Source organism: Lissotriton vulgaris, chromosome 1_1 (genome assembly GCF_964263255.1).
Source record: "Lissotriton vulgaris chromosome 1_1, aLisVul1.2, whole genome shotgun sequence".
In the NCBI taxonomy this organism is placed as follows: Eukaryota; Metazoa; Chordata; class Amphibia; order Caudata; family Salamandridae; genus Lissotriton; species Lissotriton vulgaris.
The window spans coordinates 378489649-378514892 of NC_141685.1; the positions used below are offsets into that span (position 1 = coordinate 378489649).

The 25244-nt window shown below is 47.0% G+C and overlaps 1 protein-coding gene across 1 annotated transcript in view; it reads left to right on the forward strand.

Annotated features, from left to right (window-relative positions):
- Positions 1–25244, forward strand: part of ZFYVE9 (zinc finger FYVE-type containing 9) — a 656288-nt gene that overhangs the window by 484934 nt on the left and 146110 nt on the right. The window contains exon 10 of the mRNA XM_086952440.1: positions 10421–10576. Within this exon, the coding sequence (XP_086808566.1) occupies positions 10421–10576 (156 nt within the window). The remainder of the gene's footprint in view (positions 1–10420; positions 10577–25244) is intronic.

Genomic DNA, 25244 nt, shown 5'->3' on the forward strand with positions numbered 1-25244 from the left:
ACTTACAGCGAAAGCTTTTATTTTCTCACACCAACCCAAGCACAATTACTGCCATTTGCTTGGCTCTTTCTTAGGTTTTATACATTGATTGAACTTCTCTTTTTATGTAATCCTGTTAAAAACAAGTATTTGCAGTGCACTATGTCTCGCATTTGAGAGTTTGAGCTATTTTCATCGTAAATGACAATGCCTTTTATTTATGTGGTTGGAAAAGCTGCAAGCGGTGTATAAACATGCCCTTTGGACTTTTAGTCCTTGCTTACGAAATGGAAGGCTGGCAGTAAAAGAGGCATAGTTACTGCCAGCGTTGCTTCTTGCAAGCAATAACTGTAACTACAAAGTGCGTATTTCCGCACTGCTAGCAGGTTTTTAAAATGCATAAGTAAAAGGCATTGGTATTTACAACGCCAATAGCTCAAACTCTTCAAATGCGAGACCTATTGCATTGCAAATGCTTGTTACTTCTGCGAATGGCTATCTTCTCTCTGGACTGCCCCTGTGATGTCGGCCATAACACTTGTCCTCAGACACCACTAGTGACCAGCACCTGTCTTCTTGTCAGAACCAGTTCAGTTCTCCTATTTCATGACATGGTCTGCCTGAGGCCTGCCTCTGTGTGAACAGACCTAAAGCCATAAACTGAATTAGCTGAAGCAACCACACACAAAAAGACATCCTGTTGTCCTGTGGGGTTTCCAGTTGCCATGGTGCACATATTAGGCACTGTTCCTAGCATGGGCTCTGCTTACTGTTGTTTGATGCATCACTGTCAACCGGAACAATTTCATCACCTGTATGACTGAAGTTGCCAACTGGATAAAGGCCAACTGTTTCAAACTCAGCACCAACAAAGCAGAAGTCATGATCTTCAGGAGGAACCCGTCACCATGGAATGCCACCTGGTGGCCTGCTGACATAGGAGCCACTCTCACTTCCCATGCCACAAACCTCGGGTTTGTCATCAATAGCAATCGCAACATGACCGCCCAAGTCAAGACTGTTACAGCTTCCTGCTGTAACACTTTACAGATGCTGAGGAGAATCTTTTAATAGTGCCCAAGCATCACCCGCAAAACCATTACACACGCTCCCATCCTTAGCAAGCTGGACTTTGGGAACCCCCTCTATGCCGGGATGAGCAAACAGCTCACCAGACTTCAAGCCATCCAAAACCTAGGTATTCAGAATCAGTCTGAACCATTCATGCAGTACATACATCACACTTAACATTGCACCTCAAAGAGGTTCACTGGCTCCCCAGTAACCAAGTGTGTCCAGTTAAAACTCCTCATTCACACCTTTAAAGCACTACACAACGCTGTCCCAGCCTACCTCAAAAGTCGCATCTCCTTTCACAAACCCTCCAGACACCTACCCTTTGCCAGACTCCTACTTTCACACATCCATGCATACACAGAACCAGATCTGGCGTTTGGGCCTTCTCCTACATCTCTAATAAAGCATGCAAGGATTTACCACTACACATCAGAGCCACCTCCTCTCTCCTTGAGTTCTGCAAGAAGCAGAAGATCTTGCTCTTTGATTAGCATCTCCCACCCGAGGCAAGGCCAGACTCGTACCTACTCAGTGCCAGGATACCCGCGAAGGTGACTGTGCTTTACAAATAAACATAACATAATTGTGGGGCATACCAGTAGTCTCTATGACCTGTCCTGAGCCGGGAACTCTGCTAGTTCTAGCCTTTGGGGGACAGGAAGCACAGATTCATGAATGCCAGAGCCCATCTCGCATACCGTTCCCTAAATTTGAAAATAAATTGCATCCTACTTGGCCTGTAGTGAATTGAGGCTGGTGTGGTCGGCCTGGTGCTGGCCAAGACCCAAGTGGGGGGTTTTCAGCAGGTCTCCTGGCATGCTCTGAGGTTGTGATACTGAATGGCTGCCTATTGGAGCTATGAGGATGCCTCTCTAGTTTTCCCATCATGCCCTGGCTCTGGTGGCTGAGTTGTTTATAACCTAGCCTGTGCATGGGTTACTGCTTAACATTCTGAAGGCTGAACATGCTAGACTCTAACTGCTCACCTGCCCTAGCACTGCCTAAGTTGGCAAGCCAGCCTGTTCTCACCTAGGGGCAGGCACTCTGTTAAGGTCAATATGCAGCACCAGCATTGCATGGCTGGCAAACACCGGTTGTTATGAGATTTCTTGCCTCTTTTGGCATGGTAAGCAGGGGCAAGAGGGCCTGGGGTAGGCAGTGGTGATTGGTGTTAGAGGACTTTGGGCCAACCAATACAATATATTGTAGCTCCCACTATTTGTAAGGGCGAATCTGACATCCTCTAAGCTGTTTCAAATTGAGTTCATATAAGATTGCATTCTAAGAAAGTAAGCTATTCTCTGCTTAGTAGCTCATGTACTCTCAGCTATGACCAGGCAGAGAATGCTGCCACTTGGAGGAGCATCTGTATTTTCTGCTTTGAAAAGTCTTGGTATTCAGATTTTGGAAGTAATTTTTTCAATTCAGAGGCAATTCTGATCCTCTTGACCCATATTTGATGAGACCGCTTGCAATTCAGTTCTAAAATGTTATGAATTATGATGATAAAAAGGAAATGTAGAAAAGGTTTCTTTCTTGTGATCAGAGTTCTTTATAAAGGCAATTGTATTTGTGACCAGTTTATCTTTCATGCTTAATTTTTGTAGAAGCTGTTGACATCCCCTCACGTTGGCCCAAATTGAACTGACGTAGCCACTAACGAACATATTATTGAGGAATGGTGCTTGTGCTAGGTGTTGGCAAGGCCAGTGGCAAAATACCTGCCACTATAGCAAGAGAAGTGTGCTGTAGTTTGTATGCATAGTTTGTGATTGGAAAGAGTCCTAATAGAGGGAGCAAGGTTTTTTTGAGCCCCTCCGCGAACCATTGAATTGCTAACATCCATCTACAGTATGAGTGTCACTTTCACGTTTTAAAATTATTTGTTCTTTTGCATTTGAATCGGAGGTCTTGGGGGCGTGACTAAGACGCTTCTCCATTGAGCTCCATGATCCTGGCCCCTGTCAAAGCCCACAACATCCACGTTTTCTTTTTTTAGTGCCCGGTGTTGGTATTGTTTTGGAAAGGGATTGGGAATTTCCTGTGCAGGATTTTTGACTTGAATATTGTGGTAAATGGGTCTTTATTTTTTTTTTTTTGCTGACAATTGTGTTTCAACAAAGGACCTGGCAGAGAGGGATAAAGGACTACTACTATGTCTTATCTTGTTGGCACATAGAGACATTTGTGTGAAGTGGAAAGACACAAGCCCCCCAAGAACGGAAGACTGGCTCAAATCGGCATTTGCAATGGCCCGCCTTGACCTCGCTGGCCCCAGTACTCGGATCAACCTCTGGCAACCCCTTATTAACATGGGCCAGGATCTAAGACTGTTTTAGGTAATCAACAGTGAAGGTACCTGGTCCTATAATTACACCTTAACTCCAGTATAAGGAGTTGGTCGGGAGACCTAGGCAACTGCATTTGGCTGGAGGGAGCCCAGAGCCATAACAACCGCTGTAACACTCTGCTATATGCTTATAGGTGAGATGAGGACAAAAAAAAAAAGCCCACGATGCTGCTGAAAGTCCGCCAACATAGGAAAGAATAAAGGTTCAAAAGCCTCATGATCTTAACATCCAGCAACATGGACAATTTGCTAGTTTAGAAGTAGAGCCAGAGGATCTGAGAAGTGGTTTCCAAGATGGCAGCAGTGTGAGTTGCAGCTTTAGGGAGGCCAACTAGGGCAGACTGAGGCAATGGGGCAGACGATAAAAAACTGCAGCTGCCATGTCTGTAGCAGCAAAAGACCGTGGCCCAGAGGAAGGATAGATGAATTGCAGCATTATGGGGAACATCGGGTGATTGGGAGCCATTGAGGACTGTCGTCAGTTAATCTCTGGTGCTGATGGGTGGCAAGGGGAATGGGTGTATGGCGGTTTGATTGTTAATCCTCCCTCCATTATGTTAGCGGAGTGGACAGCTTACACTACGACTGGTGAGGAGCTGCCTTTACATACTGACCTGTGCCCCAAAGGATTTAAGCCGCTAGTCTTCTAGTATGACACCTCTGGCGACCAAATGGTGAGGCACTGCTTTATAAAACCGCGGATTATCAGAAAATGAAAAGCCAGTCCCATTAGAAGGGCCCCGGGAATGCCCTCAGGTAAAGATCTAAGGCAAGAACATGAACTGGATTGCGCTGAGGACATAGAAAAATGGGGACAGAGCTACGTTGTGAGATAGTAATTTTTAAGTTGACCTCCGTTTTGGAGCACGAAGCCTAGCACATCCACTTGGCTAGCACACCACTCACTCTTTATGGCTGCAAATCAACCTAAGATGCTCAAAGCGAAATCCATTAAAGAAATGTTTCACACCCAAAAAAACTAGCACTTACTAGGTGGTGAGCAGCATTCCTAGATTCCTAAAATGTTGGATGCTGCGCATCTCGAGCCCTGTCCATAAAAGTTCTAAAAAGTATATATTTTCTTTCGGAATTCAGAAAATATATTTCCTCCTTACTTCAGGATTTCAACAAGGTGCTATTAGAACTGGATCCCTCACTCCAAAACAGAACAAGCGCATGAAAAAAGATGAACAGGCCCTTCATACTGATACCTTGGAACGGCAACACCAAGTAATACTAGAGAAACTTGATGACACTGAAAATCGCTCAAGTTGCAATAATGTATACCTCCTTCGTATCTCCAAGGAAGTAGCAAACACAGACTTTAAATCCTGTGTGCAGGCCCTCTTTCCCAAGCTGCTTTAACTACCTGAAGACAAGATAATCTACAACACATACAGTAGATTCTGTGTTTCAACAAATGATGAATTTACTGCCAGAAGAGCACACTTTCAACAAACCCTTCTCTTAACGCTAGGTAGCTGATTCGACATTGATCCACAGTTATTGGTAGGTCTGTTTAAAGAGCCATGTCTTCAGTAGTTGTCTAAATCTAGCATAGTTAGTAGTAGTCCTAAATTCCAGTGACAAATGTATTCCATGCTCATGGAGCAATGACGGAAACACTACGTCCTGCTGTCCTTTTTTTTTTGTTTAGTTTTGCATGAGGAACTAACTTGATGGTGTAGGTGGCTGGATCTCAGTTCTCTGGTAGGGAAGTATTTAATAACTCTGGATTTAACAAAGGCAGGACAGTTCATATATAAAACCTTAAAGACTGTACAGCACACTTTGAACATTGTTCTCTGTGTGACTGGCACCATCAGGATTCAAGCAAGCCGGGCCGAAGACGGCTGAAATGCCAGAAACCGGTCCCCGGTAGCTTGTCTCCTCTCTGGTGAAGAATTGGCTTGGTAGTTTAGTCTGCCCTGTTCCCATGATGCACTGGGCCAGGGACAGACTGATTTGCATATAGCCAGGTTCTGAGCTGGGATGGTGCAGTGAGATAAATAACGGTGATGGATCAAGCCCTGATCTTTGGACTGGGTAAGAGTGGTCTGCTTAATTCAGACACTCTGTTCATCCCCACCCCCTTTTCTGAATCGAATTGAAAGGGGGTAACCTAACTGATTGAGATCTATCCCTCAGAAAGGAAATGATCCAGTTGAAGGCTGAATTCCGTAGACCTGCGGCCCTTATCTGGTCAGCCAAAAGGATATGGTTGACCATGTCAAATACCGCAGACAGATCAAGTAGCACCAAAGCTGGAGTATTGCCACAGTCTACTTCCTTTTGCATGTCATCTACTACTGACATGATCACTGCTTCTGTGTAGTGTGCCAGCCGGAATCCCGCTTGACGCAAGTACAGGAAGTCTGAATCCTCTATAAATTAACAAAGATGCCGGACTACATGTTCCTCAAGTAATTTTGCCAAATCTCATGTACAAAGGCAGAAAAATCCATAATATGGTGTTAGCCCGTCTGCCTCTTTCTCATGATAAGCAGGAAATGTCAAGCAGTAAAACAGGTGTGAGAGGCACAGGAGGCTTTTGGTCTACCGATCACAAAATCCATTCAACAAGAAGCTGAGCAGATTGCCGCGGATGATATCGAGCGGATGGCACAGTCATAAATCAAATGCAAGACTTAAAGAAAGCTAAAGACTCTGTCAACGAGAGAGAGAGAAAGCCCTCCCTTGTCCTTAGAAGAAGCCTAGAACATCACCTTTGAATGACTGGTTATACTCTGCTCTTTTGAATAACTTTTAAAGATGTTGACTATTCAAGACTTATTTGAATATGGAATTCTGTTGTGGGGGCAGGTGGCCCCAATAATCCCCCTTAGCTACAACTTCAACACTCTTTGATGGTCATGGAGATACTCTTTCCCTCAGTGGTCATCAAGCTGTTTGTTTACTGTAAAATGGTTAATTTAACTGGTTGCTGTTTTTGTTTGTTATACTTTTCCTCTATACTACTAGCAGGTAGGGCAGGTCAATACATAAACAATTGTGTGGCGGAGGGTCAACATCAGGAAGGGGTTAGTCAGGACTAAACCAATTAATGTCCTGAAAAATATTCTTAACCTATTCTGTCGATAACAGGATCGTTACAGCACAAACCTATACATATGTAGATGATGGCTCCACTGATTTTAGTTTCTATGAATGTACAAGGTCTTAATGCCCTGATTAAATACAGAGTGATACTCCAGTGGCATAGTGCAAGGAAGCGGATACAGGCTTTCTTCAAGAGACCCACCTCCTTGCTGAAGATGTTTTAAGGTTACAATCCTATTAGTTCCCTTCTCAATTCCACGCCACCTAAGACGAGGACAATGGCTATTCTTCGAAGGGGTGTAGACCTTTCTATAGATGCTAAACACATAGATATAGAGGGTAGATCCGTGGAAATCACAGGCAGAATTCGTCACGCTCCTGTAGCCTTAATATATATCTACACCCCTAATGAGGCAAAGAGCAACTTTACGATTTTTCCCTAGATTAGCTCAGTTTGCTCGAGGGGAACTAATAATGTGGGCGGGGGGAGGAATTTGTTTCAATAGACTTGGGCATCCTATCAGATTTCAGACGAGGCAGAGCACTACAACAGCCCCGCCACCCTTAGCATTTGGAAATTGGTGATTCAAATCTCCTGGATATCTGCGATTTCACCGCGAGAGCGATGTAGACTACATGTTCTATTCCAGTGCCCACAAATCCGACTCTAGGATTGATTATTTCCAAAATCCTAGATCTTTATTACCTAGAATCCTGGATTCCTATATTGGTGTCAAAACTGTCGGACCGTGCTCCTATATCGCTACAGATGAGCGTTCTCCCCCTGCAGGGGCTCCACCCACACTCCTGGCTAGTAAATGAAATAGCCTTGTGAGCCCCAGCACTACGGGTAAGCAAAAGGGAAGTGATAGGAGTATACTTCATGGAGAATGGCAGTGACGAGGTAAACCAATCTACTCTGTGTGAGGTAGTGAATACAGTGATAAGAGTGGAACTTATGTTACTTACAGCCACCTTCAAATTCTTGCCAAGCAGAAAAGGGTAGTTTTAGATGCACTGCTTCCTCAAGCTGAGGTTAGTCATAAACAAGGGCACTGTATGAGGTCACTTGGAGAGCTGCACAGAATAAAAGGTGAATTTGAGCAACCATCTTTATGTCAAGCAGACATAATATGAAACAGGGGATAAAGCTGACATACGTCTTGCCTATAGACTGAGACAGGCAAGAGCACAAAACCACAATAGTTAGATAGTGGATGAGGACAGTAAATATTCCACCACCTCCGAGATCCTCAGTCTTCTTGTTCTTCTACTCACTTTCAGCACCAAAGAATAGACTCAACCAAACAAGATGACTAACTCAGTGGCTACAACCTTTCAGCCTGATATTGAGGCTTTGGAGAATGACATTTCAGTGGATGAGGCTAGGGATTCTGTCAAAAACATGCCTTCCTGACCATGCCTGACGGCTTCCTAGACTCATTCTCTAAAACCTTCATGACTGTTCTAGCAGATAGCCGTCACAAGAGACTTTAATTATTTCCGGACATCCAAGAAAGTCGTGGACACTATGGTTGCTACACCTTCATCTCCCTTACTGAAGCCTGACAAAAAGATCCTCTGCTTTGCAGATCCAACCACCCATTAGCACTGCTGAATTGTGATTTGAAATGATTTGCTTCTGTTAGAGTAGAGACACTTAATTCATTATGGCCCAAACTGATATCTATCCAACTATTGGGTTTCATCAAAACTTGGAAGGCAGGTGGTAAGGCTGGCAATTAACCAGAAGGGAAGGAGATGGCAGACCAGAGCAATGAGCTGATTATCCTTCTCTAGCTTGATGCATAGCAGGCCTTTGACAGGGTGATGGGCCCTACTTAATGAAAGCCTTGGACAAGGCACAACTAGGCCCAAAGGTGAAAACTCGAATTCAAGTCTCCTATAAAAATCCCTCCACCAAACGAAATATAAATGGTGGATATTTAGCTAGTATACCTAGACCGAGAGGGATGAAACTGGGGAAATCTCTTACCCCTCATGTTTGTGTTTTCAATGCAACCCTTGGTTCTAGAATTTTACATGACCCAGACATTGAGTCTCACAGTGGGAGATGTGGAGCACAAATTAGCACTGTTGGCCAACAGTTTCCTTTGATTTATAACCCATGCGGGGGCATCTTTGCAAGCTTTGGATTTGGAGCCTGACCAATTCACTGACATTTCTGGGTTGCAGATTATTTATTTGAAATCCCCGGCCAAAGGCATAGAAAACCCACTTAACATGCCCTAGGAATCTTTAATACAAGCTGAGAATCCTAATAGATACCCAGGCATCGCTTTACTTTCTGCTACAAAGAGCATATACGACTGCAATATTCATCCTCTTCGACAAACACTATAAAAATACATGTAGTGCTGTGGCAAATTAGAAATATCTAGGATGGGGATGATAGCCAGCCGAAACATGAACGTTCTGCCACCCTCCTATATGTAGCCAAATCACTGCCTCTTAACTTCTCCAGATCAACAATAACCCAAATTCCAAAGATGATGCTTGGTTTCATTTGGAAAGATTGATCACCCAGACTAGAACAACACTATCGCACAAAGTAGGAGGTGGCCAGTATTTCATAATCTGGCCTTTCCACAAAGGCCTATTTGATCCGCACTGGAACCCAAATAACACTCCATTGCTGGGGGAATGTTTGGAAAAAGGGTACTCTTTGTCTTGCGAGGTAATAAGACTGATTTGATTTGACTGTAGAAGATGAATATAGTCTATCGTGAATATCCTATTCGGTTAACTGAGAACTAAAAGAAAACGCGAGCTAGTAATATTTTTTGGGTGAAAAGAGTGGATCACATGGGTTTATCGATACATTAAAGAACTCTGTAGCCTAAACACAAATATGTAATAAATTGGGAAAGAGTTTTGAGGAAGGAAATCCCAGATGAGACCTATTTGGCTATCTGGAAGATACCTTCCAAATCTTAAAATGCATACAGCAAACTCTGTTAAGGTTATCAGGTGGTATCTCTCTCCCACCAGATAGAAGGCAATGTCTCCGAGACCCGATACTTGTGGGAAGTGTCAGAAATGAAGGCCGTAACTAGTGTTACTTTAACACTTCAATCCTTGATTATTTTGTGGGGGGCCCCGAAGACATATTATATTTCATTTGTTCTCACTGATAAGGAAATAAATCCCCCATTTTCTACTGTCTGACAAATTTTCCACTGCCCAGTTCTGGAAATTGCTAACAGCTTTTCAACTTAACATGTGATGGGGAAAGGTGTGGAATGTTTCTGCAATGGAAAAGCTTTTGGCTATTGTACATGTAGGAGTTCACAAAGTTGAGAGGATGTGGCTCCCATCTTTTACACATATGAAGGGAATCCCAATATTGAGATGTGACCCGCTGTCCCCTTTGATGTATTGTTCTGTGCCAGTGTGTGAGGGGGATGTCTTCCCAAGATATGATGATACTACTCCAACATCTTAAGGGAAGAAGGGATTGTGAAATGTTTGCCATGTGACCTGATGATATACTTTGGCAATAAGCAATGTTTATGGTCCCTTACCATAACAGAAGATTTAGAAATAGTGGAAATGTATACTTTTTGGTCTCAGCGGCCTGCTCTACTCTTTAAATTATAAAAGTGACACGTGATAACCAATATCCATGTGAACAAAATTTAAATAAAGTTGTTGATAAATCAGTGGTCTTAAATATGACAGATACCCACAGTGGAGAAAAATGATTGCTTATAGATATATTTCAGCTTCTTTTGCGCTATAAAAGAACATTAAATTAGTTTTATAACCATTCACGTAATTTCTTAATTCAAATCTTAAATACGGTTATTACATTTGTGGTGAAAAGTAGTTTATCATTTGCCCCATATTTGCAATGGTGCATTGATATTCTTGTGAAAGATACTGCTGATAAATGCTGGTCCAAGCCTCACTTATTTATTTTGTTCTCCACAGATGTCAACAGGAAATGCTGGTGTTTCACTACCAAGGGAATGCATGCAGTAGGCCAGTCCGAAATAGTTATTCTTTTGCAGTGTTTGCAAGATGAAAAGTGTCTTCCCAAGGATATCTTCAGCCACTTTGTGCAGCTTTATAGGGATGCCCTTGCAGGTAAAAATTATTAATGAGAACCTATCTTGTGTTTTAGTAGGTGCCTTTTGTTTCTTGTTAAATTCCCTCTGCGTGTTTGCGTAGAAAAGTGGATTAATAATTAGGGGGAAGAGTCCTCTATTTTGGTGTGAGCTGGAGCTGAGTTCCTATAAATGTAAACAGTTTAGTACTTAACCCATCCGCCGCGGACGGAATTCTGCGCCTGTGCGGCACATTCCGATCGCGGGCATGGTCATGACGCCTCCCGGACGTCATCAACACACGCCCACCGTAACTGATGACGACCGGGGGCCGTCATCCGCAGGTCGTCATCCGCACCAAAGGGGTTAAGATTCAAAGTAGGGTTGGTACCTTGATGCCCAAGCAGCTCTCAGAATTTTTTTAAGTATGGTATGTGCATACTGTATGTTTAGGAAATATACATTTTCAGAGAAATGGTAAATAAAACAGCTAAATAAAATAATCAATAACTTATATTCAGTGCTGTACTGTGTGGCACTGTTTACTGGGTCTTAGCCACACTTCCGGCTGAACTGAAAAACATTTTCACCTTATGACTCAGTCTTTGTTATTAATCGTTATCTTCCAGCTGGGCAAGGGAGGACACTGTGGCTGAACTGGGCTTCCCTAGGTCTGATATATTTGATATTTGTGATCCAGCTGAAGCCTTGAAGATTGAAATCAGAAGCTCCTAGTGGGATAAACTTGAAAACTGTAACCATAAGATTGTGTTGGCATTTGGCACACTTCAACAACTTTTCCCACCCCTTTTTCCTCTATTTTTAAGTAAACAAAATAATTCTTAACCCCTTCCACACTCATGACGAGCTGGGCTCGTCATGGTGTAGCCTCCTCGTACACTGATGACGAGCCCAGCTCGTCATAAAACAATGAAGAATAGCAATTCCCAGCACAGGAGGGGAATTGCCTTAGCAGCCATGGAGTTAAGCAGAGCAACACTAGGAGGGTTGACTTGGCAAATTTTCCTGTGATCAATTACCTTGTTTTATTAGCTGAAAAATTGAAATTCGCATCAAAAGGCTTAGAACAGATTGATCTAGGAAAACTTTATTATTAAGGCTGTCCTGTTGTTGAGTAAGCTCAGCATTTGGGAGCTGAAACATTTTGCAGTCAAAATTTCTTAAAGATCTAAGTGTCTTCTTCTGGGTTCAAGTTTTCCAAACTTAACAAACACACCCTATGCAATCAGGTTACAGATTACAATGGGGTGCAGACATCTCAACCTCCGTTTTCAATCAGGGATCCAAGAAAGGTCCTGGTGAACTAGCCTCATATTTCATCTGCAGAGATTCTGTGTGTTCTCTTCTATGTGTGGACGTCAAGCAGGTTAGTTTCCCTGACCCAGCGAATGGGGAGAGGAATTGAGCTAACAGCTAGAGCTGTCGACCTCAAACCTCTGCAAGGACGTGCAAATCCTGTGATTCTGGGCAAATCATTTAATCTCCCTGTACCTAAAATAAAATGAATGTGTCCTCATGTAATGCAACTGGTGCTTGTGTAAAGCGCTCTGATACCCGATACCTTCGGGTCAAGTTTGCGCTATTTAAAACTCCATTAAAAAAAATGAGCTTCAGAAGATTTAAACGAAAACTGGTGTTCGAGGCATGTGGGCTGCTGTATTCATATCTGTGCATAGATCGCAGCCTAGTGTTGGGTCCGGATGATTGCACATTGTTGTCCTGGAAGAGTCTTCGAAGTATCACGAGATAGGTGGCTCCTTCCTTGAACTACAGTGCGCATGGGCATCCTCTCCATGCTCAGATTGTTTTTTTCCAAAAGGCCTTCAGTTTCGTCGGTATTGTTTACGATCGGTACCGATAACATTCTTTAACTTTAATTTGCACTCAGGTCGTCGAATCGGGCGCTAGGCCTTCTCGACGCCACGTGGACCGACAGTCGATGGAACAAAGTCCATTCAAGTACTGCCCGCAGTGCAACTCTAAGTTCCCGCACACCGATAAACATCCAGTGTGCAACAAATGCTTGTCTCCAGATCACAATGAAGACAGCTGCCTAGCTTGTGCCCAGTTTCGATCCAAAGACTATCCTGAATCGACGGGCGCAAAGGCAAGAAATGCAGAGGTCTGCACCGGAGCCCGAGTATATCTTCGACGACGAAGAAGAACTGGTTGACGCCGAAGACTCGGATCAAGAGGAAGATCAATTCGCCGAGCACGACTCAGACTATTACATCGACGACGAACAAATCGTCGACGTCGAAGAATACGACCAAGATATCGTAGCTGTCGAAGAAGACTCCGATGGCGACTAGGGGCCAACCGTGAGTACACCGCCCCATATAGACACTACACCAATATCAGAGACTCAGGTCGAGGCATCGCCAACAGGCCTTAGCCAAGACCAATATACTGGTTCTACAGCCCCGCCATACCGCCCGGCTAAGAACATACAAAAAGAGCCATCTGAGACACTTTTTCCAAGGCCAAGCCCATCGAAACCGAAACTCATCGACACAACAGTCTTTGTACCGAACGTCGTCAAGCCAAAGGGCGCCGACCCGAGGGCTACCGCTCCATCAACACCTTCGAAACCAAAGGCAGTCGAATCGACCTCGAAGCCAAAGGCCGTCGAATCGACCTCGAAGCCAAAGGCCGTCGAATCGACCTCGAAGCCAAGGGCCGTCGAATCGACCTCGAAGCCAAGGGCCGTCGAATCGACCTCGAAGCCAAGGGCCGTTGAATCGACCTCGAAGCCAAAGCACGTCGACTCAAGCAATTCGGACTCGACGGTCGAAAAAGAAAAAAAGGGTGTCGACGAACAAAAAAGGCCTACGCCCAATGCGGGCATTGAACCGAAACAGAAACCAAAAGTAGACCACACCAAATTTTGTCGAGCCAAAGACTATTGATCCGAAAAGGGGCGTTGAGCCAAGACAAACAACTCCAGACGCAACTCTAAAACCTAAACAGGTTACCGAACCGACAAAAGTGCTCGGTCCAAAAACAGTGGTAAAGCCAGTAAAAGACGTCGGACCGACAAAACCTGTCTGCAAACTTCAAAAACCAATCCAGGCACCGAAAGCGGTCGAACCAAATAAAGGTATCGAACCGAAAAAGGACAAACCAAAAACTACAGCGCCAAAGCAAAAAACTGTGGAAGAGGAGATCATCCATCCAGACCCATCCACAGAAGATCAGTCAAAACTATATATTGACCCAAATACTGGGAAGGTGACTGTTTATACAAGGAAGAAAGACCAGTGCCAAGTGAAGGCTTGCCAAAAATTCCCCTCAAAAAGAAAAGAGACTGTGCTACCTCTCCTATTCTTTTCCAACCTATCTCTCCAGCTATGCCTGCTACTCCATACACGCCACACTCACCTGCACGCTCTGACTACAACCTAGATGAGGATCAGGATGCAGAGGGGTGTTTTGGAGATGTACAACACCCATATGTAGACCCCAATACACAACCATGGGGGGATGGAGGTGAGCCAGACAATGAGGGGGCCTCTACCCATTACAGACCCTACTGTATACCCAGCTAAGCTATCACCCACAGAAGACACAGTGGCTTTTAACTCATTAATAGACAGAGCTGCAACCTACCATAATGTAGACATGCATTCTGATGCTATAGAAGAGGACTTTCTATTTGACACACTTGCAACATCAGAAAGAAGTGTCAAAACACTCCCCATGTTAAAGGGTGTCCTAAAGTACGAAAATGACATTTTCAAAGACACCGCTAGGGCACGTGTCATCAACCCCAGAATAGAGAAGTGTAGGGCTGCACCAGTAGACCCTACATACATCAGGGGACAACTGCCTTTAGATTCATTGGTGGTATCCAACGCACGAAAGCGTGCAAATTCACAAACAACTGGTGAGGCTCCTCCTCCAGACAAGGAGTCGAAGATTTTAGAAGCATCAGGCAAAAGAGTAGCAGCTCAAGCAGCAAACTCATGGAGAATAGGCAATACACAGGCCTTGCTGGCCAGGTATGTCAGGGCACACTATGCCACTTTAGAAGGAATTCTCCAACATTTACCTGAGCCTTACAAAGAGCAGGCAGATGAACTTATACAGGAGGGAAAGCTCATCACCAATGCCTCCATTAAGTGTGCTCTAGACGCGGCAGATACAGCTGCCAGATCTATTAACACAAGCGTGCTGCTTAGAAAGCACGCATGGCTTCGCATATCTGAATTCAAAAACGAAGTACAGGCCACAATTCTTAACCAGCCTATAAAATCCAGATTTTTTGTTTGGTCCAGCAGTTGACTCACTTCTGAACAAAATGAAAAAGGACAACGACACAGCAAAGTCCATGGGAGCCCTTCAGTCCCAACAACACAGAGGCTCCTTTCGTCGCTCCAGTTATAGAGGGATGGCGCGAGGTAACGCATCGCAGCAATCCTCCGCTTACAAAACTAATACGCAATCCACATACAATAAAAACACTAACAGAGGTGGATACAGAGGAAATAAAACAAAGGGCAGGGGTTGTGGAGGCAATGCCAAAAGATCCTCCACTAACACCAAACAGGGACTTCTTGCCACCACCCCCAGACCATATAACACCGGTCGGGGGAAGACTACAATTCCTGCCAGTCTGGTTAAACATCACTACAGACAAGTGGGTAAGGCAAAGTTCGAGGCATGTGGGCTGCTGAATTCATATCTGTGCATAGTCCGCCACCTAGTGTTGAGTCCGGATGATTGCACATTGTTGTCCTGGAAGAGTCTTCGAAGTATCACGAGATAGGTGGCTCCTCCCCTGGACTACAGTGCGCATGGGCATCGCCTCCATCCCCAGATTGTTTTTTTCCGCCATTGGGTTCGGATGTGTTTCGGTTCCCTCTGTCGGAACCGTTGGTTGTTCAACTTATACTCGAGACCAAAAGGTTTTTAGGCTGGGCGTCGGTATAGTTGCGTGCGGGTTTCTTTCTGACTCTCAGCTCCGATCTCCTACTGCCCTTCCACGTGCTTTGGCGCGGACGGGCCTACACTACACCCTTTGCTATGGAGCGGACTCCATTCAAGAAGTGTCCGCTGTGTCATTCTAAATATTCACACCTCGATGTGCACCCCGTGTGCAATACCTGCTTGTCACCCGATCACCGCGAAGACACCTGCATGGCGTGTTCGAAGTTCCGAAGTAAGAAGACTCTAAAGATTCGCCGGGCAAATCGGCTACAGGCTCAATTGTCGGCTTCGGCACCCCCACCAGACGACATTTTCCAAGAATCTGTCGAGGGAGAAGACGACTAGCAAGGTTCGGACTCTAATCCCGCATCCGAGGGTGAGACCTACGACGCGGGTGAGGAGAACTTTGACGAAGGCACCGACGAGGTAGGGGACGACGATCAGGTTTTTGCCACGATGGGAGATAGCTCGGAGGACGAGCATCCCCAATCAGACTCAGGGGTTATTCCCCTTCATACGGCCCAGGTCGAGGGATCGCCTTCGGGCCTTACCCGAGATCTAACTATAAGTCCTACGTCCCCGCCTTCGGGCCCGGTCACGGACATTTCTAAGCCATCACTTATCGTGAAGAAAACGAAAGTGAAGCCAACTGGTCTCACACCCTCGGATGCGAAACCGAAACTGAAAGTGGCGTTGGTGAAGAAGGTTCTGGAGGCGTCAACTTCCACAAAAACCAAAATGGCCGACTTGAAGAGCCACGCCAAGATGGCCGACCCGAAGCCCTCTGGGTCGGCGCCGAAGGTGAAGGCCTCCGATGCGGCTGCGTCGGCGCCGAAAGGGGTCGTGGACCCGAAGACGGCTCCGAAAAGGCGTCAAGACGACGGCGCGCATAGCCATGGGGCGTCGGCACCGAAAAAGAAGCCTACCGGAGATCAGGGTCTCGGAGAAGAGGGGTCGCTCGGGCCGGTTCAGCCCTCGGCAGCCTTTTCAAATAAGGTGGGGGAATCCCTCCAGCGGATCCAACAGTCCACTGTGGTTCCCGATCAGGACACTGTAGTGCCTCAACCCACACCTAAGACTGCTAAACAGCAAACGCCCATTCGTTTTACCCTTCCACCCAAGTCGGCGCCGAAGGCCTTCGCGCCTAAACAGGGCGGACACTCAAAGGAGGTATTGACGCCGAAAGCTGCCTTGGTGGTGTCGAAGCTTCGGCTCCAGCCGCTTGCGGCGGAAGAACGTCGTGAAGTACTCATCGACGCGAACACTGGGAAACTGTCGCTCCTCAAACGTAAGATTACGTCGGAGCCGGCGTTGGAACCTTTTAAGATCCCACTCAAGAACAAGAAGTACTCTGAGGACTCTCCGGTTCTGGTGGAGCCCGTGTCCCCACAGGCCTTGGAACACTCGCCGACGCACTCCCCCGTGGCTGATGCGGACGAGGAAGATGCCGAGTACGACTACCCTGCGTACTCGGATCCGGAGGAGGAGCAGGTGCCTTGGGCCGCAGGAGGTGACACAGATGACCCGCATTCGGGTCAGGACACTCAACTTTTCGCCGCCAAGACGTCCCCGACGGAGGACTCGGCGGCCTTCAATGCCTTAATAGAGAGAGCTGCGGCGAACCATGACGTCGAGCTGCACTCGGACCCCGTGGATGCGGACTTCTTAGTCGACACCTTCTCGGTAGCCGAAAAGCAAGTCAAAACGCTACCGATGCTTAAAGGGGTGCTGAAACATGCGCCAGAGGTTTTCAAAGAGCCCACCCGGGCACGGGTGGTCAACCCTCGCATCGACAGGAAATATAAAGCGGCGCCCACGGATCCCACTTATATCAAGGGACACTTGCCATTGGACTCCTTGGTTGTTTCCAACGCTCGGAAAAGGGCGAATTCGCAGACTACTGGTGACGCTCCTCCCCCAGACAAAGAGTCGAAGATCTTTGAGGCCTCGGGCAAACGCATTGCTGCGCAGGCAGCAAACATCTGGAGAATATCTAACACCCAAGCCCTGCTTGCACGTTATGATAGGGCACATTATGACACATTAGAGGCCATTCTGCAGCACTTGCCTGACCAATACAAGGAGGCGGGAGAGATGCTCATTCAGGAGGGTAAACTCATTACAAATGCATCCATCAAATGTGCCCTGGATGTGGCAGACACAGCCTCAAGAGCTATCAATACCAGTGTGTTACTTAGACGCCATGCCTGGCTCAGAATTTCGGGGTTTAAACCCGACATCCAAACCACGTTATTGGCTCAAACAGTGAATCCTGACCATTTGTTTGGCCCTGAGGTGGATGCCTCCCTGGAAAAAATGAAAAAGGATACCGAAACTGCCAAGTCAATGGGGGCTTTACAAAGTCAGCAGTTTCGGGGTGGTTCCTTTCGCCGCTCAAATTCAAAAGGCACCACGAGGGGACAGGCATCCCAGCCCACACAGTACTACAAGGGTAACACCCAACCCTCATATAACAACAAGGGTAGAGGGGGTTACAGAGGCAATAATATCAAAGGCAGAGGACGTGGAAACAATGGCTCCAGGTCCACCACCACCAACAAACAGTGACGTCTTGTCACTGCCCCCCGACCACACAACACCGGTCGGGGGGAGACTCCAGCAGTTCCTGCCAGCGTGGAAGGCCATCACCACGGACAGGTGGGTGAGGTCCCTTATCCAGTACGGGTACTGTCTAGAGCTTACATCCATTCCACCGGACATACCACCAAAAAGCCGTCCTATGTCCGGCGAGCACTTGACCTTGTTGCAGCAAGAAGTTCTCGTTATGCTGCAAAAAGGGGCGATAGAGCTCGTTCCATTGCAAGAGCGGGGAACAGGGGTTTACTCCCTGTACTTTTTGATCCCCAAAAAGGACGGATCACTCAGACCGATCCTGGACCTCAGGCCCCTGAACTGGTACATCCTCTCGGAGCACTTCCATATGCTCACGTTGCAGCAGGTGCTTCCCCTGCTTCAGCAGGGGGATTTTCTGGCTACGCTGGATCTGAAGGATGCTTATTTTCATATTCCCCTGCATCCTTCCCACAGGAAGTATCTCAGATTCACAATCTTAGACCAGCATTACCAGTTCAGGGTCCTGCCGTTCGGGGTCACCACAGCACCAAGGGTATTTACAAAATGCCTGGCGACTGTGGCGGCGCATCTACGTCGCCAGCACGTCCACGTCTTTCCATACCTGGACGACTGGCTCATTCAAGCAAAAACAGAGCAGCAGTGCGTCGACCACGTGTCACGCACCATTCATCTCCTGCACGATCTGGGATTCTCTCTGAACTACCCAAAGTCCCATCTCCAGCCCGCCCACGTGCGACAGTATCTGGGCGCAACAATAGACACTCTGGCAGCCACTGCGCAGCCGAATTCAGTGAGAATCGCCAGTATCCAGGCGCTGATCCAACGATTCAGACCCCAGCACTCGCTTCCCGCGAAGGTGTTCATGCAGTTGATAGGCATGATGGCCTCCTGCATCTCCATTGTCCCGCACGCGAGACTACATATGCGCCCGCTTCAGCAGTGCCTAGCACGTCAGTGGACTCAGGCTCGTGGGCAACTGACAGACCTAGTGTTGGTGAGCGGTCGGGCATACAACTCTCTGCATTGGTGGAATCCACAAAACCTTTGCAAGGGCCGACCATTCCAAGAGCCTGTCCCACAGATTATCCTGACAACGGACGCCTCTCTCCAGGGATGGGGAGCGCATGTACTCCATTACACTGTGCAGGGACTATGGACACTACAGCAAAGGAAGATGCACATCAATGTGTTGGAACTGATGGCAATCTTCATGGCCTTAAAGGCGTTCAAAGTACATCTGTGCAACAAGGTCGTGTTGATCCGGACGGACAACATGACGGCCATGTACTACATTCAGAAGCAGGGAGGCACACACTCTCCGCAGCTGTCTCATCTGGCTCAGAGCATGTGGAAGTGGGCCATTCAGAGGAACATCTTCCTCATGGCGGAGCATCTCCCGGGCAAGGACAATCAAATGGCAGATCTGCTCAGCAGGCACAGCCATCAGATGCACGAGTGGGAGATACATCCATCAGTACTCCAACCGTACTTCCAAAGGTGGGGTCATCCAGAGATAGACCTGTTCGCCACAAGGGAGAACGCAAAATGCCAAAGCTTCGCCGCCAGGTTCCCACACCCCCAATCACAGGGCAATGCGATTTGGATGAACTGGTCAGGCAGATTTGCGTACGCTTTTCCCCCAGCACCTCTGATACCGCTGGTGGCACGCAAGCTCAGGCAGCACTCGATGACTCTCATCCTGGTTGCTCCGACGTGGGCTCGCCAACCATGGTACACCACTTTTCTGGAACTCTCCGTGGTACCGCATCAAAGGCTTCATCTCACTCCCAGCCTTCTGACGCAGAGCCATGGCGACATTCAGCACCCAGATCCGCAACAGCTCAACCTGGCGATCTGGCTCCTGAAGTCCTAGAGTTTGGCTACCTTAATCTTCCTTCTGACTGCATGGACATCATTCGGGAGGCAAGGAAGCCCACTACTAGAGCTTGTTATGCGGCTAAATGGAAGAGGTTTGTCATCTACTGTGCTAACGACAACATTGACCCGCTAGACGCATCCATTCAAAACATCATCTGTTACCTTTTTCACCTGTATAGATGTAATCTAGCGTACTCTTCCATCCGCATTCACCTGTCTGCTATGGCAGCATACCTTCAGAATAGGCAGCACCTGTCACTCTTTAAGGTCCCTGCTATCAAGGCCTTTCTGGAAGGACTAAAGAGGGTCATTCCACCAAGGACCCCACCAGCTCCGGAATGGAACCTCAATGTGGTTCTTACAAGGCTGATGGGTCCTCCCTTTGAGCCACTGCACTCCTGTGAGCTCCAGTTTCTAACTTGGAAGGTTGCGTTCTTAGTAGCTATTACATCGCTACGGAGGGTTAGCGAACTGCAGGCGCTCACTATCCAAGAACCTTTCTTCCAAGTACATGCTAACAGGGTGGTGCTCCGCACTAACCCTAAATTCTTACCCAAAGTGGTTTCACAATTCCACATAAACCAGACAATTGAATTGCCGGTGTTTTTCCAAAACCCAGAGACGCTGGCGGAGCGCATGCTCCATACCCTTGATGTGAAAAGGGCCTTGATGTACTATGTAGACAGGACAAAAGATTTCCGCAAAACCAAACAGCTTTTTGTTGCTTTTGCCACGCACCACAAGGGAAACGCTATCTCCAAAGCGGGGATTGCTAGGTGGATAGTTAAGTGCATCCAGATCTGTTACGCTAAAGCTAAGCGCACTCTCACTATCCCACCAAGGGCCCACTCCACCAGGAAGTTGGGGGCCTCTATGGCTTTTCTAGGTAACATTCCCTTAGAAGATATCTGTAGAGCAGCCACATGGTCTACCACACACACTTTCACTAAGCACTACTGTGTAGACGTGCATTCCAAGCAGCAGGCAGCTGTTGGTCAGGCTGTTCTAAAAACGCTTTTTCAGACTGCTGCAGCTGGCACTGGCGGCCGCAGATAATGGAGGGACTGCTATGTATTCTATGCACAGATATGAATTCAGCAGCCCACATGCCTCGAACTGCAAATGCTACTTACCAGTATGCATCTGTTCTTGGCATGTAGGGCTGCTGACATTCATATCGCCCACCCTCCTCCCCGGCGCCTGTAGCAGCTGCAGTATTTATTCATATATACACATATGCTCATAGCATGGTCATCACTCACATTCTTCACTCCATCTCTGCCAATGGCTAAAAACAATCTGGGGATGGAGGCGATGCCCATGCGCACTGTAGTCCAGGGGAGGAGCCACCTATCTCATGATACTTCGAAGACTCTTCCAGGACAACAATGTGCAATCATCCGGACCCAACACTAGGTGGCGGACTATGCACAGATATGAATGTCAGCAGCCCTACATGCCAAGAACAGATGCATACTGGTAAGTAGCATTTGCATTATCCAACATGGCTATTGCCTAGAACTCACGTCAACACCACCCAACATACCACCCGTACACCGTCCAATGTCGCAGGAACATATAACATTACTGCAGCAAGAGGTCATCAGCATGCTACAAAAGTGGGCCATAGAACCAGTCCCACTACAACATCAGGGAACAGGAGTATACTCACTATACTTCCTCATTCCGAAAAAGGACGGTTCGCTCAGACCAATATTAGACCTCAGGCCCCTCAACATGTACATTTTGTCAGAGCATTTTCATATGCTCACTCTACAACAAGTGTTACCGCTTCTTCAACAGGGAGACTTCCTAGCAACTCTAGACCTCAAGGATGCATACTTTCATATACCAATACACCCTGCTAACAGAAAGTATCTAAGGTTTACAATTCAAGGACAGCACTACCAGTTCAAAGTCCTACCATTCGGTGTAACCAAAACCCCCCCATATTCACCAAATGCCTGGCAACAGTGGCAGCACATCTCAGAAGACAACACATTAATGTGTACCCCTATCTGGGCGATTGGCTAATACACGCGCCATCAGCCCAGCAATGTGCCAGCCACATGTCAAAGACCATTCATCTCCTGCACAGCCTGGGGTTCTCGCTAAACTACCCAAAATCCCACCAGCAACCCTCCCACATACAACAGTACCTGGGAGCAACAATAAATACACTAGCAGCAAAGGCATATCCCAACGCAGCACGAATAAACGGAATGCAAACCTTAATCCAAAGGTTCAGCCCCAAACACTCATTGTCAGCTCGAGTGTTTATGCAACTCGTAGGTATGATGGCCTCGTGCATATTCATAGTCCCCCATGCCAGGTTGCATATGCGTCTGCTTCAAGAATGCCTAGCAAGGCAGTGGAACTAGGCTCAAGGGCAATTAAAAGACCTAGTGTTGGTGACCAGTCGAGCATACAACTCTCTGCATTGGTGGAATCCACAAAACCTTTGCAAGGACGACTGTTCCAAGAGCCTGTCCCACAAATAGTGATGACAGCTGACGCTTTCCTGCAAGGCTGGGGAGCTCATGTCCTGCATTACACAGTTCAGGGACTATGGACTATGCAACAGAAAAAAATGCACATCAACCTTCTGGAATTGATGCTAATCTTCCCAGCACTAAAAGCATTCAAAAAACAGTTATGCAACAAGACTGTGTTGATCCGGACGGACAACATGACAGCAATGTATTATATCCAGAAACAAGGAGGGACACACTCCCCACAACTGTCGCATCTACCTCAAAGCATGTGGAAATGGGCCATTCAAAGGAGCATGTTTCTCATGGCAGAACACCTCCCAGGCAAAGACAATCAGATGGCCGACCTGCTCAGCAGGCACAGTCAACAGATGCATGAATGGGAGATTCACCCCAATGTGCTCCAACCATTCTTCCGGAAATGGGGACAACCGGAGATAGATCTGTTTGCCACAAGCGAAAACGCAAAATGCCAACACTTTGCCGCCAGGTTCCCTCATCCGCAGTCGTAGGGCAATGCGATATGGATGAACTGGTCAGGCAAATTTGCGTACGCTTTTCCCCCAGCTCCACTAATACCGCTAGTGTCACGCAAAATGCGCCAACATTCACTGACTCTTATCCAAGTTGCTCCCACATGGGCGAGACAACCATGGTACACAACGTTCCTAGAACTGTCAGTGGTGCCTCATCAAAGACTGCGATTAACACCCAGTCTTCTAACTCACAACCGTGGCGAAATCCAACACCCAGACCCGCAACAGCTGAACCTGGCGATCTGGCTCCTGAGATCCTAGAGTTTGGATACCTGAACTTGCCTCCAGACTGCATGTTATGCAGCAAAGTGGAAACGATTCGTCATTTACTGCAGAAACAACGACATAAACCCATTAGACGCTTCCACACAAAACATCATTTGCTACCTCTTTCACCTACAACGTTGCAATTTAGCCTACTCATCCATCAGGATACATCTAGCTGCGTTAGCAGCATATCTCCAAAACAGGCAACACCTTTCACTATTTTGAGTGCCAGCAATTAAAGCATCCATGGAGTGACTTAAACGAGTAATCCCCCCAAGGCACCCGCCTTCACCGGTCTGGAATTTGAACATCGTTTTAACCAGACTTATGGGACCACCTTTTGAACCACTACACTCATGCGAACTACAATTTCTTACTTGGAAAGTGGCTTTCCTTATTGCCATTACTTAACTTAGAAGAGTTAGTGAGCTGCAAGCCCTAACTATTCAGGAGCCATTCATTCAAGTACATGCAAATAGGGTAGTTCTCAGAACCAACCCAAAATTCATGCCAAAAGTGGTATCCCAGTTCCATATAAATCAAACAATAGACCTGCCGGTGTTCTTTCAAAACCGACAGACGGTTGCTGAAAGGGCCTTGTATACTCTAGACGTCAAAAGAGCTCTACTTTATTACATAGATAGAACTAAAGCATTTCGGAAAACAATACAGTTGTTTGTTGCTTTCTCACCACAACACAAAGGCAACCCTATTTCTAAATCCGGGATAGCCAGATGGATCGTTAAGTGCATTCCGATATGTTACTTAAAGGCAAAACGCACCTTAACAGTTTCCCCCTAGGGCGCATTTTACACACAAACTAGAGGCATCCATGGCTTTCCTAGGAATCATTCCTTTACACGAAATTTGTAGAGCAGCCACATGGACAACCATACATACATTTACCAAACACAACTGTGTAGATGTACATTCCAAACAGCAAGCTGCTGTGGGACAGGCTGTTCTCAAAACTCTCTTTCAGACTGCAGCAGCTGGCACAGGCAGCCACCGCCAAGGGAGATAATGATATGCATTCTATGCACAGATATGAATTCAGCAGCCCACATGACTCGAACGGAATATGCTACTTACCAGTATGCATCTGTTCTTGGCATGTGGGGCTGCTGACATTCATATCGCCCACCCGCCTCCCCGGTGCCTGTCGCAGCTGTAGCATTCACTCTTGGCATGGACATCCCTTACTGTACTATACTCCATCTCTGCCACAATGGCAAAAAACAATCTGAGCATGGAGAGGATGCCCATGCGCACTGTAGTCCAAGGGAGGAGCCACCTATCTTGTGATACTTCGAAGACTCTTCCAGGACAACAATGTGCAATCATCCGGACTCAACACTAGGCGGCGATCTATGCACAGATATGAATGTCGAAACCACAGTTGATGGACAGAATGCAGGACAATGTCATTCATTCAATCAATCAATCAATCAAGGCATTTGTATAGCGCTCTACTCACCCGGGAGGGTCTCAAGGTGCTGAGGGAGGGGTAGGTTACTGCTCGAACAGCCAGGTCTTGAGCTGATTCCTGAAGGAGAGATGGTCTTGGGTTCGCCGAAGGTGGGTGGGGAGGGAGTTCCAAGTCTTGGATGCCAGGTAGGAGAAGGATCTTCCTCCGGCGGTGGCTCTGCGGATGCGTGGTACGGTGGCGAGTGCGTGGCTGGTCGATCGTAGCTGGCGGGTGGGCGTGTAGAAGGTCATGCGGTTGTTGAGGTACTTGGGGCCCAGGTTGTGGAGAGCCTTGTGTGCGTGGGTGAGGAGTCTGAACGTGATTCTCTTGCTGACGGGGAGCCAGTGCAGGTCTCTCAGGTGTCCGGTGATGTGGCTGTGTCGGGGAATGTCGAGGATGAGTCGTGCGGAGGCGTTCTGGATGCGTTGGAGTCTTTTTTGAAGTTTGGCTGTGGTTCCGGCGTAGAGGGTGTTCCCGTAGTCTAGTCGGCTGGTGACGAGTGCCTGGGTGACAGTATTCCTG